This window comes from Meles meles, chromosome 10, assembly GCF_922984935.1.
Source record: "Meles meles chromosome 10, mMelMel3.1 paternal haplotype, whole genome shotgun sequence".
Classification (NCBI taxonomy): Eukaryota; Metazoa; Chordata; class Mammalia; order Carnivora; family Mustelidae; genus Meles; species Meles meles.
The window spans coordinates 41,021,572-41,036,663 of record NC_060075.1 but is presented as its reverse complement, the minus strand read 5'-3'; the positions used below and the strand labels follow the sequence as shown (position 1 = coordinate 41,036,663).

General features: G+C 37.8%; 2 protein-coding genes across 3 annotated transcripts; one reads left to right on the top strand and one right to left on the bottom strand.

Moving 5' to 3' along the window:
• Nucleotides 1–2,332: 2,332 nt before the first annotated feature.
• On the bottom strand, nt 2,333–9,065 carry THAP5 (THAP domain containing 5). Its single transcript, XM_046021363.1, has 3 exons — nt 8,868–9,065; nt 4,841–5,033; nt 2,333–4,352 (listed from the first exon to the last, which is right to left on the bottom strand). Exons 1-3 carry the CDS (start codon nt 8,945–8,947, stop codon nt 3,441–3,443), a joined length of 1,185 nt encoding a protein of 394 aa, XP_045877319.1. The 5' UTR covers nt 8,948–9,065; the 3' UTR covers nt 2,333–3,440.
• A 160-nt stretch (nt 9,066–9,225) lies between these two features.
• Nucleotides 9,226–14,723, top strand: DNAJB9 (DnaJ heat shock protein family (Hsp40) member B9). Of its 2 annotated transcripts, none has more exons than XM_046021428.1 (3): nt 9,226–9,332; nt 12,015–12,241; nt 13,214–14,723. In XM_046021428.1, the coding sequence occupies exons 2-3, from the start codon at nt 12,025–12,027 to the stop codon at nt 13,663–13,665; spliced, it is 669 nt and encodes a 222-aa protein (XP_045877384.1). In that variant the 5' UTR covers nt 9,226–9,332; nt 12,015–12,024; the 3' UTR covers nt 13,666–14,723. The 2 variants fall into 2 exon arrangements, with proteins under 2 accessions (XP_045877384.1, XP_045877383.1); XM_046021427.1 differs by lacking the exon at nt 9,226–9,332 and adding an exon at nt 9,336–9,467.
• Nucleotides 14,724–15,092: the final 369 nt, after the last annotated feature.

Genomic DNA, 15,092 nt, shown 5'->3' with positions numbered 1-15,092 from the left:
TCCTCAAATTCCAGGATTTGTTGACTTCAATTACTGTCTTTCACGATTCTGTAATAGAAACTGAGTTGCTTCTTGGCTTCTTCACTAATGTGTCTGATGTATCATTTTCTAGAGCCTCTCCATGTGGCTTTGGCTTTTCCAGCATGGTCTCAGGGTTATCACACATTTTGTAGGGCACGTGGCATTCCAAGATACTGTTCCAAAGAGGAAGTGAAAGCTGCCAGGCCAGTTAAGGTCTAAGATTGGCTGGCTGTATCACTTTCACTGTATTTTATTGGTCAAAGGATTCACATAGCCCACCAGATTAAAATAGGTAGAGAAATAAATTCCACCTCTTGTTAAGGGAATAGAATACACAAGAGAATGTAGAATAAGACACATTCTATAGCCATATTTGGACTTACTTCCTTTTTAATTATATAGGATAGAAAGCAGAAAATATTTTGGAGTGGCAATAGCCTTCCACAAGAAAATCAATTCATAGATGGCATAGCAGATACTTGGTAAATTATACTGTCCACTGAAGACATGGAATTTTCAAAGATTATGTGAAGATCTATGTCCTTCCCTAAACATTCTAAAGGTATCAAGGACCCATCTTGTAAAAAGGTTCTTGATTTTAAGTGACAAGAAACAAGTAGGCAAATTCAAAATATTCATCCAAACATTTATTGAGTAAATTATATTGTCAAAGAAACTAGTGATTAATGAAAACCCTGCTTTAAAAAGCTTACAATCTAGTAGAACAGGCATAGATATCTGATACAAGAAAGTGTAAAGGCAAACACTGTTACAATGTTATAAAACAAAGCCCTGGAGGAGCAGAAAGAAAACAATTTTGACTGGAAAAAAAAGAAACAAAAAAAAATTTTTTTTAAATATTTTATTTATTTGACAGAGAGAAATCACAACTAGGCAGAGAGGCAGGCAGAGAGAGAGGAGGAAGCAGGTTCCCTGGGGGGCTCGATCCCAGGACCCTGGGATCATGACCTGAGCCGAAGGCAGAGGCTTTAACTCACTGAGCCACCCAGGCGCCCCAGAAAAAGAAACAAAATTTAACCAAAGCTGCAATTTTGACTGGCTGAATTTAGGGAATAAAATAAGCATGAAGAAAGTCACCTGCATGGCATGTTTGGAAAATGCTACATAAAATGCTAAGTAGTCCACTGTGGCTAGTACACAGGATGAAGCACATCACAGAGGACCATATATGGTAACAAGTTTGGTTTTATTCTGTAGGTATTCAAGGGTAATTTCAGATTTCTGAGTTGGGAAAGTTAAGTAATGAGTGGATGATATAGTTAGATCTACAGCTGAAGTAAAAAGCTGACAGCAGAATACAGAATGATATGGAAGGGACTGAAAATATTGGCAAGATTAGTTAAGAGACCCTATAATAATCCAACTAAGAAAAAAAGTTGGGCAGAACCCCCAAATATATTTAGAAATTAACAGGTTGGAAACATCCTGAACTGAATATAGGCAAGCCAAGTAAATATCTTAAATATTTATAATTTATTAAGATTAAAGAAACACAACTAGTTTAAATTATTCCTGAGTAAACTACAATCTTAAAGAGAAAACACAATCTACACAATTAAAAACAGAATTGGAACATATTTTATAGTGACTTATTCAGGTTATTTTCATCTGTACTATTTATTTTAAAGAAGTACTGTAAAATACAACATGGGAATACTTAAAAACATCTTATTAACTCTACCAATTATCTGCACATAATTTATGCAAAAATTTAAGGGTCTGTTTTCCTCCCATGGTCACATAACAAAAGATATCTTTAAATCAACATTTGTATTTAGCACTTATTTAAATAATAACAATTAATTTTATTAGCTTGAAAAAACTAAAGTGTGGCTAAAAATAATCACCATAAATTTACAAAATAATCAGTATACTATTTGCTACACAGTCAACTTATATTTATTGAGCACCTCCTATTTTCCAGAACCAAAAACATGTTACTCACAGAATTCTCAAAAACCTCCGAGACAGTTAGTAGTATTTTTTATAAAACAATATGATAAAAGTATGAATCAGGCTGATAGGAACTTGCTCAATAATATAACCAGTAACATTTAATTGTATTAACTGCCAATTTTAAAGATTTTTTTTTTTTTATTTATTTATTTGACAGCGAGAGACAGGAGATCACAAGTAGGCAGAGAGGCAGGCAGAGAGAGAGAGAGGGAAGCAGGCTCCCCGCCGAGCAGAGAGCCCGATGTGGGACTCGATCCCAGGACCCTGAGATCATGACCTGAGCCGAAGGCAGCGGCTTAACCCACTGAGCCACCCAGGCGCCCTAACTGCCAATTTTAGAAGATCATTATTTTTCACATTTCTGTTGTTCCCACTAAGTCTGCTTTCACATTTAAAAAAATTCATACGGAGAGAGCAGTATTTTTATTTATATCACCATCATTCCTTTCTACGTGTCTAAGAACATTACCACTTATCTATAGTTTCTTGCTTATAAATTTTAATAAAATATACATAAGTGGGCATGTATAATATCAAGTACTACTCTATCATTCTGTAATTTTAAAAATAAAGCACACATTTTAAAAAGCTACACATTAAATAGATAAAAGCTGATTTCTGAAATACAGTAATATATAGATTTTTAAAAAATTAACTTCATTAAAACTTTTGGTTTATAAATTATACCCTTAAATACAGAATGTTAAGATTAAGTGACTATGTATTATGATGGTCGGCTACATATAAAGTACTGAAATAACATACTGTTTTAAGCTTTAAGTACCTCTCCTACGAACTGGGCTAATGGATGGTTATTTTAGTTAAACTGGAATAAATAATAAAAGGAGTACTTTCCTTTATTATTACAAATAACTATAGTCAACAATCAAACATCACGGAATTCAATTTTGAGGATAATCCAACAGTAAATAACATCAAATACTAGCCAACATATAGTATTATGTATGTATATATTACCTTATAAAAAAGTTGTTCTATTAAGAAAGTTATCTTAATAGAAAGAAAAGAAACTAAACAGACTAGATTAATAAGTACCCTTATTTTACAGATTACAGACTGAGGCTCAATAGTAATTTGCCCATGTGATATGCCAATGGTAGAACCAGGACGGCTACCTGGGCCTAATTTCTTTTCTGGGCTCCCTTCAACATATTCATGTTCTCTCATTTTATGAATCATATTATTTATTCACTCTACTTCAATTTGGAAGATTACCAAGTACAGAAATTTGTTCTCTACAGCCCAATAACTCTCTAGTTTTTCTTAAAAATGAACATTACAAGAACAGGATGCAGTTTTTAACATTAGAACACTTTCTTAGCTTAAGATGAGAACTTACACAGGAAAAAGTTCACTTTACATGTAATTTGGTTTGGCTGCAAAAGCTCATATAAGTCATAGCGTTAAAACTTCTTTACACTCTATATCATAGTAACCTCATATGTTGTGAAATGGTTTTCTGTAATCTTGACATTTTCTTCAGATAGCCAGTTTTCCTGTTTTAACTGCCGTATAAGAGCTTCCAAAGACTTCAATCTTCCAAGAGTTTGTTGTTCCTGTAGCTCAAGAAGAGTTATTTTTGAGTGTAGCTTAGAGACTTTCCGCCAGAGATGTTCCTTATTGATATCTTGTCTGCAGTAAGAATGTTCAATTTGTAAGACTTCTGTCTCATAGTCTACATCCTTATATAAGTAGCCTTCAAGGTCTAGATCTCCCATTTCCACGGTTTCTTTTTCAGTAGATACAAAAGAATTAATTGGTTTGGAATTTTCTGTGGGTACAAAAATGGCAATAACAGATTCTTTATTTGCATTTAATTCTTCAACTGTGTTAGTAATTGTGCTGAATAAGAGTGGACTTTCCTGTGCTGACTTAATTTCCATGGAATTATTTGTAAAGTTTTGGGTAGCAAGATGATTTGTAGTTATTTCAAACACTTCTTGGGTTTCCAAAGATGGCTGAATATCTTCTGAATTTGAAGTTGTCAAAGTGATAGTTGTAGAATTTAGATTCTCAAAAGATGTGTGAAAACCACCTATATCTATGTCTTGGGTAACTGATGTTTCCAAGGTAGATACTGGTTTTTTAATATCTTGTTTAACCAGATTAAGAGTTAATATGTTATTTTGTATACCTTCTGGTTTTGGAGCTGGTAGCTTCACCCAGGTAGATGAATTAAGTAATTCTGTGTGTTCAGGGAGAATATCTGTATTAACTGTATTTTCCTTTAGCTCATTTGGTGCAAATGATTCTTGTGACTTGGGTTTTAGGCACACTTCTTTCTCATCATCTAATTTTTTCTTCTGAGATTTTTTTTTGGAAGAGTCTTTTTCCTAGAAAATAACATTTTCAAATTCTAAAGATGTCCTCACTAACCTCATTCTCTTATTAGTCAGTTCTGAATATTTAATTATAACTTTGAGCAGTATATTGGTCAATTTACACAGTTAAAAAATGTTCTAAGCATATAACAAACCATACATACTTTAAAGTGTTTTTTAAAAAGTATTAAGCATATTTAATACATGATGGAAATATTTCAGATCACTCAAAGACTGGTAACAAAATCTTAGATCATTAACTTATGTTAATAACTTAAATGATTTATGTATGTTATCTTTTGTTCTTCAGTTTAAATTTTTTTAATGGTTTAAAATTTTTAAAATTACCATACTTTTAGTGAAAGTGTAAATTTATTTTCCTTATGTTTTCCCAGCAGTCACCTTTCCCGCTCCCTCCCTTAAACTCATTACCTGCCACCCTGCAACCTATCACCCTGCTCAGCATTATCCCCCACTCCCCTATGTACTTCCTCCAATACCTGATTGTCTTCAGGCAAAGAAAATATTGTTGGAATTGCAGTTTGTTTCAAATATCGAATACCCCATCTGACGTCAAGAGAGTCAGGAGTAAAATGGTCACTACACAGGAACTGGTATTTACTGGGTACCCATGAATCTCGTTTCATATTCTTTAACCATTTTTCAAGTCTTTCTTTGTCATGTAGAGGAAACCTGAAATTAAAAAAGGAAAACTTTGCTGTATTTTTTGCAAATTCCAGGACTGCATATATAGGTAATCTATGCATTGAGTGCTGCAAAAAAGCAGGGCAACCATCCACACCAGGTAAAAGCATCTTCATGGCATCACTACATCATCTCTACAGTAAAGATGACTAAGCTCTAAGACAAAGCTTTTCAGAAGAATGGCTGGTAAGGGCACCTGGGTGGCTCAGTCAGTCGAGCATCTGACTCTTGATTTCTGTATAGGTCATGATCTTGGGGTTATGGATCAAGCCCCACATTAGGCTCTGCACTGAGCCTGGAGCCTGCTTGAGATTCTCTTTCTCTCCCTCTATCCCTCCCCCTGCTCCTGCACACTTCATGCACATGTGTGCTCTCTCCTTCTAAATAAACATCTTAAAAAAAAAAAAAAAAGGCTGGTAAAACATAACGAGTCCCTTTGAGTAAAATATGTGTTCCAACAAAGGATAAAATCTACTCATATTTTCTGTGGATTATATTTTATTTTTATTTTGTTGTGTATTTTGCCTGGAACTATATAAATTACAAAGTCCCATTCAAATGTAATCTATACTGACACAATAAATGAAATGGTGTCCTGTCTATAATTCAAGGAAGTACTGAACTTTAGGCTCTTACTAACATTTAAAAAATAAGAAGTTAGTTCAAACAAGTGATTTAATTGACAATCACTACTACATCTTATAAAACCACTAATATTCTATTCCCTTTACTACAGTCAGCCTCAATTCTACCCCCATGTAATTTAGTCTAGTATTTCTAAACTGAGAACCCTAAAATTCACGTTTTGAAAGAAAACTGACACAAGAACTAAACATGTTATAAAGAACACTCAGATATTCTATAACATGAAATAAATGAAGGAGAAAATAGAGAGAAAGGTAAGACAGTTCTTTATATGTGTTGTTCCTGTGCCGACAATAACCTTTATTTAGAGTTGGTGCTAACACACTGAAATGTATTTTATAGGCAACACTGGGCTAATGAAAAAAATCTGAGAGAAAACTTTTTCCTACCAGTCTAAAGAGGTTTCAGTTAAAACTGTATTAAACAGTTAACACTATTTGTTTCTTTCAATGATTTTATGAGACAGTCTAATACACTATTTAAAAAAAAATGGTAACTTAAGGTTTCTCATACAAAAAGCAGCAATTACACATTCCCTTCAATCCCGGCCATTTAGTTTATGGTTTATAATAGCATGTCTTCCCCCATCCCAGCAAATATTGATAACTTTGTAAGATGCTAAGGAAAAGGGAGTATGGGTTCTTTATAGGAAATAATTTTTAACCCCGATACCCTTATATGGAAAAATCAATGATCTATCTTTGAAGTTCTCACCACAGATACAACATTCATACATGTTTGAAAATTCCTTAACCTTGCACACATCAAGAATTCAGGTTATAAGAGACATAACCAGAAAAGGCATTTAAAGACAAAGAGTTTTTTCAGAGGACCTGAACTCTGTTAGCCATAGAAAAGTACATACTTTTACTGCTATATCTAAACTGAGAATATGCCCTTTACAATATTTTTACATGTAATCTCAAGTACAAGGATGCTGTCTGTAAATTATTTCTATTGTTCCTGTATACTATATTACCAAACAATTTTTAAAAATCACTCTATGAGGGGCGCCTGGGTGGCTCAGCGGGTTAAAGCCTCTGCATTCGGCTCAGGTCCTGATCCCAGGGTCCTGGGATCAAGCCCCGCATCGGGCTCTCTGCTTGGCTGGGAGCCTGCTTCCTCCTCTCTCTCTCTCTCTGCCTGCCTCTCTGCCTACTTGTAATCTCTATCTGTCAAAAAAATAAATCTTTAAAAAAAAAAATCACTCTATGAATATCCTTGTTTGTAACTGGAATGCAATGCTTTCTCAGCACGTAAACCTCTAAGCAATCTTCTGGAATAGGTTTCCTAAACAACTTAGTATCTTTGCAGTAGTTCGTTTTGTTCAGTAATTTTGTTTCACCAGCTTATTAATTCCCCCAAAGGCACAAAATAATCACAGTATAAACTCAACACTATATGCACACATAAGCTGAATTCTCAAATTTATATACAGTACAGCTTGCTACAGTGTTAGCATTAACAAATTCAATTCTTCAAGTCTGGTGCTATTAGGGGACTAAAACTGATACAACTTTTACTTTGCAGATTACACATGGAAATAAAAAAATTCATAAAAAATCCACTTTCAGTAAATTTACATTTTGAGGGAAAAAAATCTTTATAATTGACTTCCTCTGACATTATTATTTTTCCCTCCTTAAAAACGGTAACTATGGAAAGATTTAAAGAAGCTGAGAGTCAGGGTTTGGTCATCCCCCCACCCCCGCCCCAAATGAAGGCTGAATAAATCTGGGAAATGGGGTTAAATCAAGTTCCACATGATTTTTTTGTTACAAACCTTTAGGAGCCATAGCTTTCGAGATACTAGCATTTCTCCCAAAACCCCTCTCTGCATCTTGTGGGCTTCAACTGGGAAACAATCCTGGAAATACTGCCACATGTGAATTATCTCAGGTTATCAGCTTTTTCCCCACTAGTTAAGATAATGAGAAGCAGGGGCGCCTGGGTGGCTCAGTGGGTTAAAGCCTCTGCCTTAAACTCAGGTCATGGTCTCAGGGTCCTGGGATCGAGCCCCGCATTGGGCTCTCTGCTCAGCAGGGAGTCGGCTTCCCTTCCTCTCTCTGCCTGCCTCTATGCCTACTTGTGATCTCCGTCAAATAAATAAATAAAATCTTAAAAAAAAAAAAAGATAATGGAAAGCAACCATGTCCATCAACAGAGAGCTTCTGGTCTAAAGATAAACGGGCTTCACAAAATAGCTGGAAAAAATCTGAGAGAGTAAAAGACGACCAGGTAAATGAATTATTACTAAATGAATTATTTTCACAAACAAGAAAAAAAGGAAATAGAGTGTTGTAAATATGTTGATTCTCATGTATATTAAGCACGTACTGAATGTCAAGTGCTCCTTTACCTATTTACACATTAAATGAAGTAGGTACGATTAACATCTCCACTTTACAGGTGAAAGATCTTAGGCATAGAGAGTTCAAATAATTTGCAGAAAGACAGTCAGCTACAGACTAATGGAGCCAGGTTTTGAACCTACTGAGTCTGGCTCTGGAGCCTGGACTCTAAATTCCTACACAATACTGTTTCCCTGTTCTTCTAAATAAAAATGAGTACTTCTGTGGTTTCACGGAACTATTTCCTGGCAGTAGGAATTTGGCACAACAGTTACCCTGTTCTCTGTACGAATGAAGGGTATATAGAGAGCCCTGAGCAGGAGATAGATTGTAATTCTGGCTCTCTCACAAAACTTTCGATAACCTTTCTGAAAGCCCTTAGTTTCCTCGGAAGAAAAATGTAATTAAGAAACATCTATGTAACCTCACAGAAGGAGCAGGTTAGCTGTTTGGATGCACCTTGCCGCTTGGCAGGTTTGAGGTGTACCTTAGGTGGTGGTTAACGCCCTTTATGACATAGGACATCAGCTGAGGTGGCGGAAACACTCCGAAAACCACGGAGCACCGCCCAAACTGCACATTTTTAAGGGCTTCTTTAATACCCTCAAAAGGCTCCTACACCTCGCCAACAGCCCCGTGACCTTGCTCGGTTAGGACCCATTTCTAGGTAAACTAAATTCGAGCCTTCACGTCCTCCTCCGGCGCAGTGAAGGACCACGCTGGGAGAACAGAGAACGAATTCCAGACACCTCAAACCCTAGCCCCAGACGCCACAGAACCGTGGTCCAAAGGTAAGGCTGAGGCTTCTGCTCCAAGGACAACTTACGGATAAAAACTCAGCTTCCGGTCTTTACTGTTTCGTCCCCGACGGTTCTTACAGCAAATCGCTGCGCAATACCTAGGCATCGCTCGGGTGGAGCCCCCAAAATCAGGGCCTACGACAGGGCCCAGGAACCCCCTCGCCAAGATGCATGGGCAAATCCAGGCCTCACGAAGCACTGCGCCTGCGCTAGAATCTGCCGAGCGGAAAGGCGTCGCAATCGTTGACTCACTTCCGCTTCTGCTGGCTTCAGCACCACCCTTTCTGGAGGTTGGGGCCGGAAGTGATGCACAGGCTGAGCGGCAACAACAGTTTTCCACGTGCGCGTAGGGCGCCAGGGTCAGGTGGGGTAGCAGGAGCCAATCGGGAAGCGTTTCGTGTAGGTCTTCTCGGGAGGTGGCGGCAGCGGCGGCCGCCGGCCAGTGGGAAGCGGGTTGAGAGGGGACGCGGCAGCGACTGGAGGAGTGCTAGGTCTGTGTACGAGCGGGATTGGGGCGCGCGCCGGCTGCGGGAGGCCTCGGAGACCGGGGCGAGGGGCCGGGCCGTGTGGAGCCGCTCGTCAGTCTCCTGGCGCCTCTTCTGCGGAGGATCAGCAGCAGCCGGAGGGTGCGGATGAGGGATGAGGCCGGGGTCGCGCGGAGGGTGTTTAGAGCGTCCTGGAGGCCTGGGCAGGTCTTTGCGGCCTGACTTGGCCCCGGCGTCCGCCACGGTCGTCGCAAGGGCTTCAGGCTGCCTGGTGTTGTTGAGGGTTTAGGAAAAAGGAGAGGACCAAACCACAGAAAAGGGCGTTTTGTGTTTTGGGTTGGCAGCCGGCTTTTTCGGGCGTCGGACAGCTCCCCCTAGGGCTGGCCTCCGGGCGGAGAATAGCGGTGAGGGCGGTGCCTGGACGGAAGGGACGAGTATCGGTTGTCTTGGGGTGAAGGCTGGGCGGCGCAACCCAGCCGGCGGTCGGCTCTGGGAGTAAGGCCCAGGCCGCCGTCCCGTGGGTCCCTCTTGGGGAGAAGTCAGTATAATACAAAAGTGGGCCTACTAAAAAATTGTCAGATAATAAACTTGAGCAGTTGAGTAAGCTTTATTAAAACCAGCAGTGTGCCTCTCTGTCAGTGTTAGACTCGTCCTTTGACTACAGAAGTACCTGCAGTCTTGGTGGCGGCCACAGTACTCCCTCGGTTTGCGTTCTTTAAACGAGGAGGTTGTACTTGATCTTTAGTACCCGTGAGTATGAGTTACTCTTTGGAAAGGAGGAATCCATCTGCTAATTACGCTCAGAAGAGGCCACAGGAGAGGGAGGCAGGCAGTTTCCACAAACCATAGTGTCTTTCGTCAGCCTTGTTATGTCATCATAGGTTGTTAACTCCTCGTACAGAGTTCAAAAAACAGGATCACATTCGTTTTGCATCCTAAGTCATTAAATCTATACTATCCAGAATTCTAAGTTGAATTCTTAGGTAAAACTTATTTAAGGTTAGGGAAATATTTAAATGACTTCGGGGAAGTTTGAACATAAGTATTTAACTTATCTAAAGTACAGACTATGAAAGTTTATTTTTCTGGTAGCCGTAGCAGAAATAATTCCATTGCGAGTTTTTGGGGTTTTTGTCTTTGTTTGTTTGTTTGTTTTTAAGATTTTATTTATGTATTTGACAAGAGGAGCGAGATCACAAGTAGACAGAGGCAGGGCGGGTGGGGGGAGGCAGGCTCCCTGCGAGCAGAGAGCCCTATGTGGAGTTGGATCCTAGGATCCTGACATCACGACCTGAGCTGAAGGCAGAGGCTTTAACCCACTGAGCGACCCAGGCACCGCGCCATTACGAGTTTTTAACAAAACCCATTAATACATGTTTTTGGTTAAATATTTGGGATCTTACAATGAAAAAATCATTACATTCTGTCATATTGTCAATATTAACATGATACTGAGATTCTCTGTTTGCAATCCTTGCTGACCTTGCTGAAATGAAAGCTGAAGTTGGTGCTTTCTTAGGGAGGGAGGATTACCAATTCACACATACTGGGCTGTTTATCTTGGTAATGTAATTTTTTTTCCCCCTGAAGTTAAATACTTTTATTTTTAACTCTTTTAGAATATGGATTCTTGAAAGGAAAATTGACATCCTTCTTAAAATTATTCGGATTTTCCACCCTTTTTACATTGTTTACAAATGATGAGTCTTCACAGTGTCTATTGGTAAAAAACAGTCATTGAATATTTTTGTTACTGTTCTGTGTATGACCACAGAGTATTAGTGAAAAGGTAAAGTGAAGAAAGATTTTTTTCTCAATTTGGTTGAATTAACATTTGCATTTAAGAAGGTTACAACCAGGGGCGCCTGGGTGGCTCAGTCTTAAGCTTCTGCCATCTGCTCAGGTCATGATCCCAGAGTCCGGGGAGTCCTGGGATGGAGCACCACCTCCGGCTCCCTGCTTGGTGGGAAGCCTGCTTCTCCCTCTCCCTCTCTTGCTCCCCTGCTTGTGTTCTCTCTCTTGCTGTTTCTGTGTCAAAAAAAAAAAAAAAAAGTTACAACCAACATACAGATAATAAAACCTGTGAAATGAAATAACATGGGAACAAGCACAGGATATTTATTATATGCTTAACATGTTAATACTGCATTAAGTATACCTTGTATCCTAAACGTTTACTGGGTTTCTTTTTTTTTTTTTTTAAGAGTTTATTTATTTATTTGATAGAAAGAGACACAGTGAGAGAGAACACAAGCAGGGGGAATGGGAGAGGGAGAAGCAGGCTTTCCGCTGAGCAGGCAGCCAGATGCTGCTGGGTTCAACCCAGGACCCTGGGATCATGACCTGAGCTGAAGGCAGATGCTTAAGGACTGAGCCATCCAGGCGCCCCACTGGGTTTCTTTCTTTCTTTCTTTTTTTTTTTTAAGATTTTTATTTATTTGTCAGAGAGAGAGAGAGAGAGAGTGAGTGAGCACAAGCGCACAAGCAGGCAGAGGCAGAGAGAGAAGCAGGGTTCCCGCCAAGCCAGGAGTCTGATGCAGGACTCGATCCCAGGACCCTGGGATCATGACCTGAGCCGAAGGCAGTGGCTTAACCGACTGAGCCACTCAGGCGTCCCCCCACTGGGTTTCTTTTAAAAGAAAAAGTCTTAAGATTAGCTTCATGGATAATTTTTTTTTTCTTTTTTAGGATTTTAGAAATGGCTACTCCCCAGTCAGTTTTCGTCTTTGCAATCTGCATTTTAATGATAACGGAATTAATTTTGGCGTCAAAAAGTTACTATGATATCTTAGGTGTGCCAAAATCAGCATCAGAGCGCCAAATCAAGAAAGCTTTTCACAAGTTGGCCATGAAGTACCATCCCGACAAAAATAAGAGCCCTGATGCTGAAGCAAAATTCAGAGAGATTGCAGAAGGTAAGTAAATGGCTATCTCTGAGGTCTCACAGATACTAACTAGTAAGGGAGAATGATAGCTAAGAAGTGTATATATTTGGAGATACTGCGATGATGGGTGGCAGAACAGGGTCTGCATTTAAATAAAGTGAGATTCTTGAGACTATCTTCCTACCACAATTACTTTGATTCCAGGATGGATGGCTGAGTGGTAGAATAAATTTTTATTGTCATATAGATCTTAAATTGTTAAAAATGTATCACTTTATTCTTCTGTTGTGTATGAAATTGCTTATTGTTTCCAAGTTAAAAGGAATTTTAGATACCCAAAACTTAGAAGCTAATTTATGGAATAGTTTTTACCAAGTATGGAGATTAAATACAAAAACACTAAGGTAAAAAACTTAAATAGACTTTGAAATGTTTTGGTTTTTTTCTTCACTTGATCTATATTTAAAAGCTACATTTATCTTTGAAGGAAAAATATGAAACAAATTTTGATTTAAGACTAGTTTTAAAACAAACTGGACCACCTGAGAATTCAGTAACTAATGGTGGTGGAGGTAATTGAGTAGAGAGTTGGAGATAAACTTTAACACTTCAACTAGTAAGGAAGTGAAAAATCTGAATTCTTGATTGGTTATATTGGACCATTATTTAATACAAGTAATGTTTTTACCCAAATAATATGAGAAATAACTGCATAATTGCTGTCCACATGCTTATTTGTAAGTGATGGTAGCATTCATTTAACAAATATTTACTAGGATATTTACTAGGGGCAGGCATTATTCTGACAGTTGATACTATACAGTAAATAGGACAAAAGCCCTGCCTTATGTAACTTTCATTTTAACTTTTTTTCCTATGTTTGTAATGTCTTGGTTTTATCGGTGGTATGAAATCCTTCCCTAAAATAGAGAGTTGAATTCACTTATTTTGAAGAGGTTTGGGTATATGCATAAGTTACTAAAGTATTTTTATTTTCTTCAGCATATGAAACACTCTCAGATGCTAATAGGCGAAAAGAGTATGATACACTTGGACACAGTGCTTTTACTAATGGTAAAGGACAAAGAGGTAACGGAAGTCCTTTTGAGCAATCATTTAACTTCAATTTTGATGACTTATTTAAAGACTTTGGGTTTTTTGGTCAAAACCAAAACACTCGGTCCAAGAAGCATTTTGAGAATCATTTCCAGACACGCCAGGATGGTTCCAGTAGACAAAGACATCATTTCCAGGAGTTTTCTTTTGGAGGTGGACTGTTTGATGACATGTTTGAAGATATGGAGAAAATGTTTTCTTTTAGTGGTTTTGACACCACCAGTCGGCATACGGTACAGACTGAAAATAGATTCCACGGATCTAGCAAGCACTGCAGGACTGTCACTCAACGAAGAGGAAATATGGTTACTACATACACTGACTGTTCAGGACAGTAGTTCACTATTTTTCTGTTCTCACTAAAGCCAACTAGTTGACTTTTCTTCAATATCCTTTGATGCAAAACAATTTTCTGTGAACTATTTTGACAAGTGCATGATTTCACTTAACTTGATATAGATATTAAATGTATTTAAATGTTTTTGACAAATTCAGCAACACTCAGTTAGTAGAAAATAGCTAATTATTAATTTCCCTGATTAGGAAAGATTCTTTAGAAAAAGATACTATAATTCTGCCTGGTCTTTTTTCTCTACCTGCCCTTGGGCTTACTTGCGAGGCCAGTTTTATTACCAAGAAAAGATTTGAGTTTGCCTGATATATATTTAAAGGTTAAACTTTGAAACTTATTGTAGATTTAAATTGTGTGAACTTGAATGGTTTTTGCAGTGAAACCTTTGCTAATTTAAAATTGCATGCTCTGCAGCATCTCTGATTTGGGTTGCTAAATGTACACAAAACTGTAATTGAGTCATTCAGCAAAGGATAGCAGTATCTTTCCACTGAAAACTTTAGAAAGGCATGATTTAATATTTACCACGGAACCATACCTTTCTGCAGTAAAATTGGAGTAAATGAAATGATCGTATTGCTCATAGCCATTTGGCTGAAAGAAAGTTGAAAACTTTTGAAATATTACCAAGAGATTGTTACATGCTTGGTCCCTGGCTAATGATTTTGTAGTGTTGAAATCATAGCTAATTTATATATCATTTCACATTTCTTTCTTTGTTGTTGGCGCTCCAAGTCTTACATGGATTTATGTATTTTTTATGTGTGTGTGATTCCTCCTCTTTGCACTCATCTTTATCTAGAGATTGACTAATACCTCATTCTGTTTGTAAAAACAGCCAGTAATTTCTGTGCAACCTTATTATGTGCAATATTTTTAAATCCTAAGAAATGTGTGCTTTTGTTTTCATATAGACTTCTTTAGTTTGGCACTTTTTGCATTATACTCCATACGAGTATTAATCCTATGGATACATATTAAAACTAGTAAATGTCTCATACAACATTGTGTGTGAGTGAGAGAAATATAATATTTACAATATGATGTTCTTGGTTCTTATTTTATTCTTAAAAGTTTATTCTGTAATTCTAGAGCTATGGAGGATGTATAAACAATGGGACTGCTTATGCTGACCATAGACCATATTCCAGAAGTTACTTTTGAATAACCTGAAAACCCTGAATTAGGCTTGTTTGGTTGATATTTGGTAATTTCTGTTACTTTCTTATCATCCTCCTTCCCTCACAAATTTTTTGGTAGCTTAAAGATTTTGTTAATTATAATTTTGTTGTATTTGCTTGCTAGGAGCAAGTATTCTTTCCTCTTTTAGGCCTCATTGGGGAAAAGGTGATACATTGCATAAAGCTATATTTGTTGATTATAATCTTCAATTTGAAAACTCTGAAGATGAAA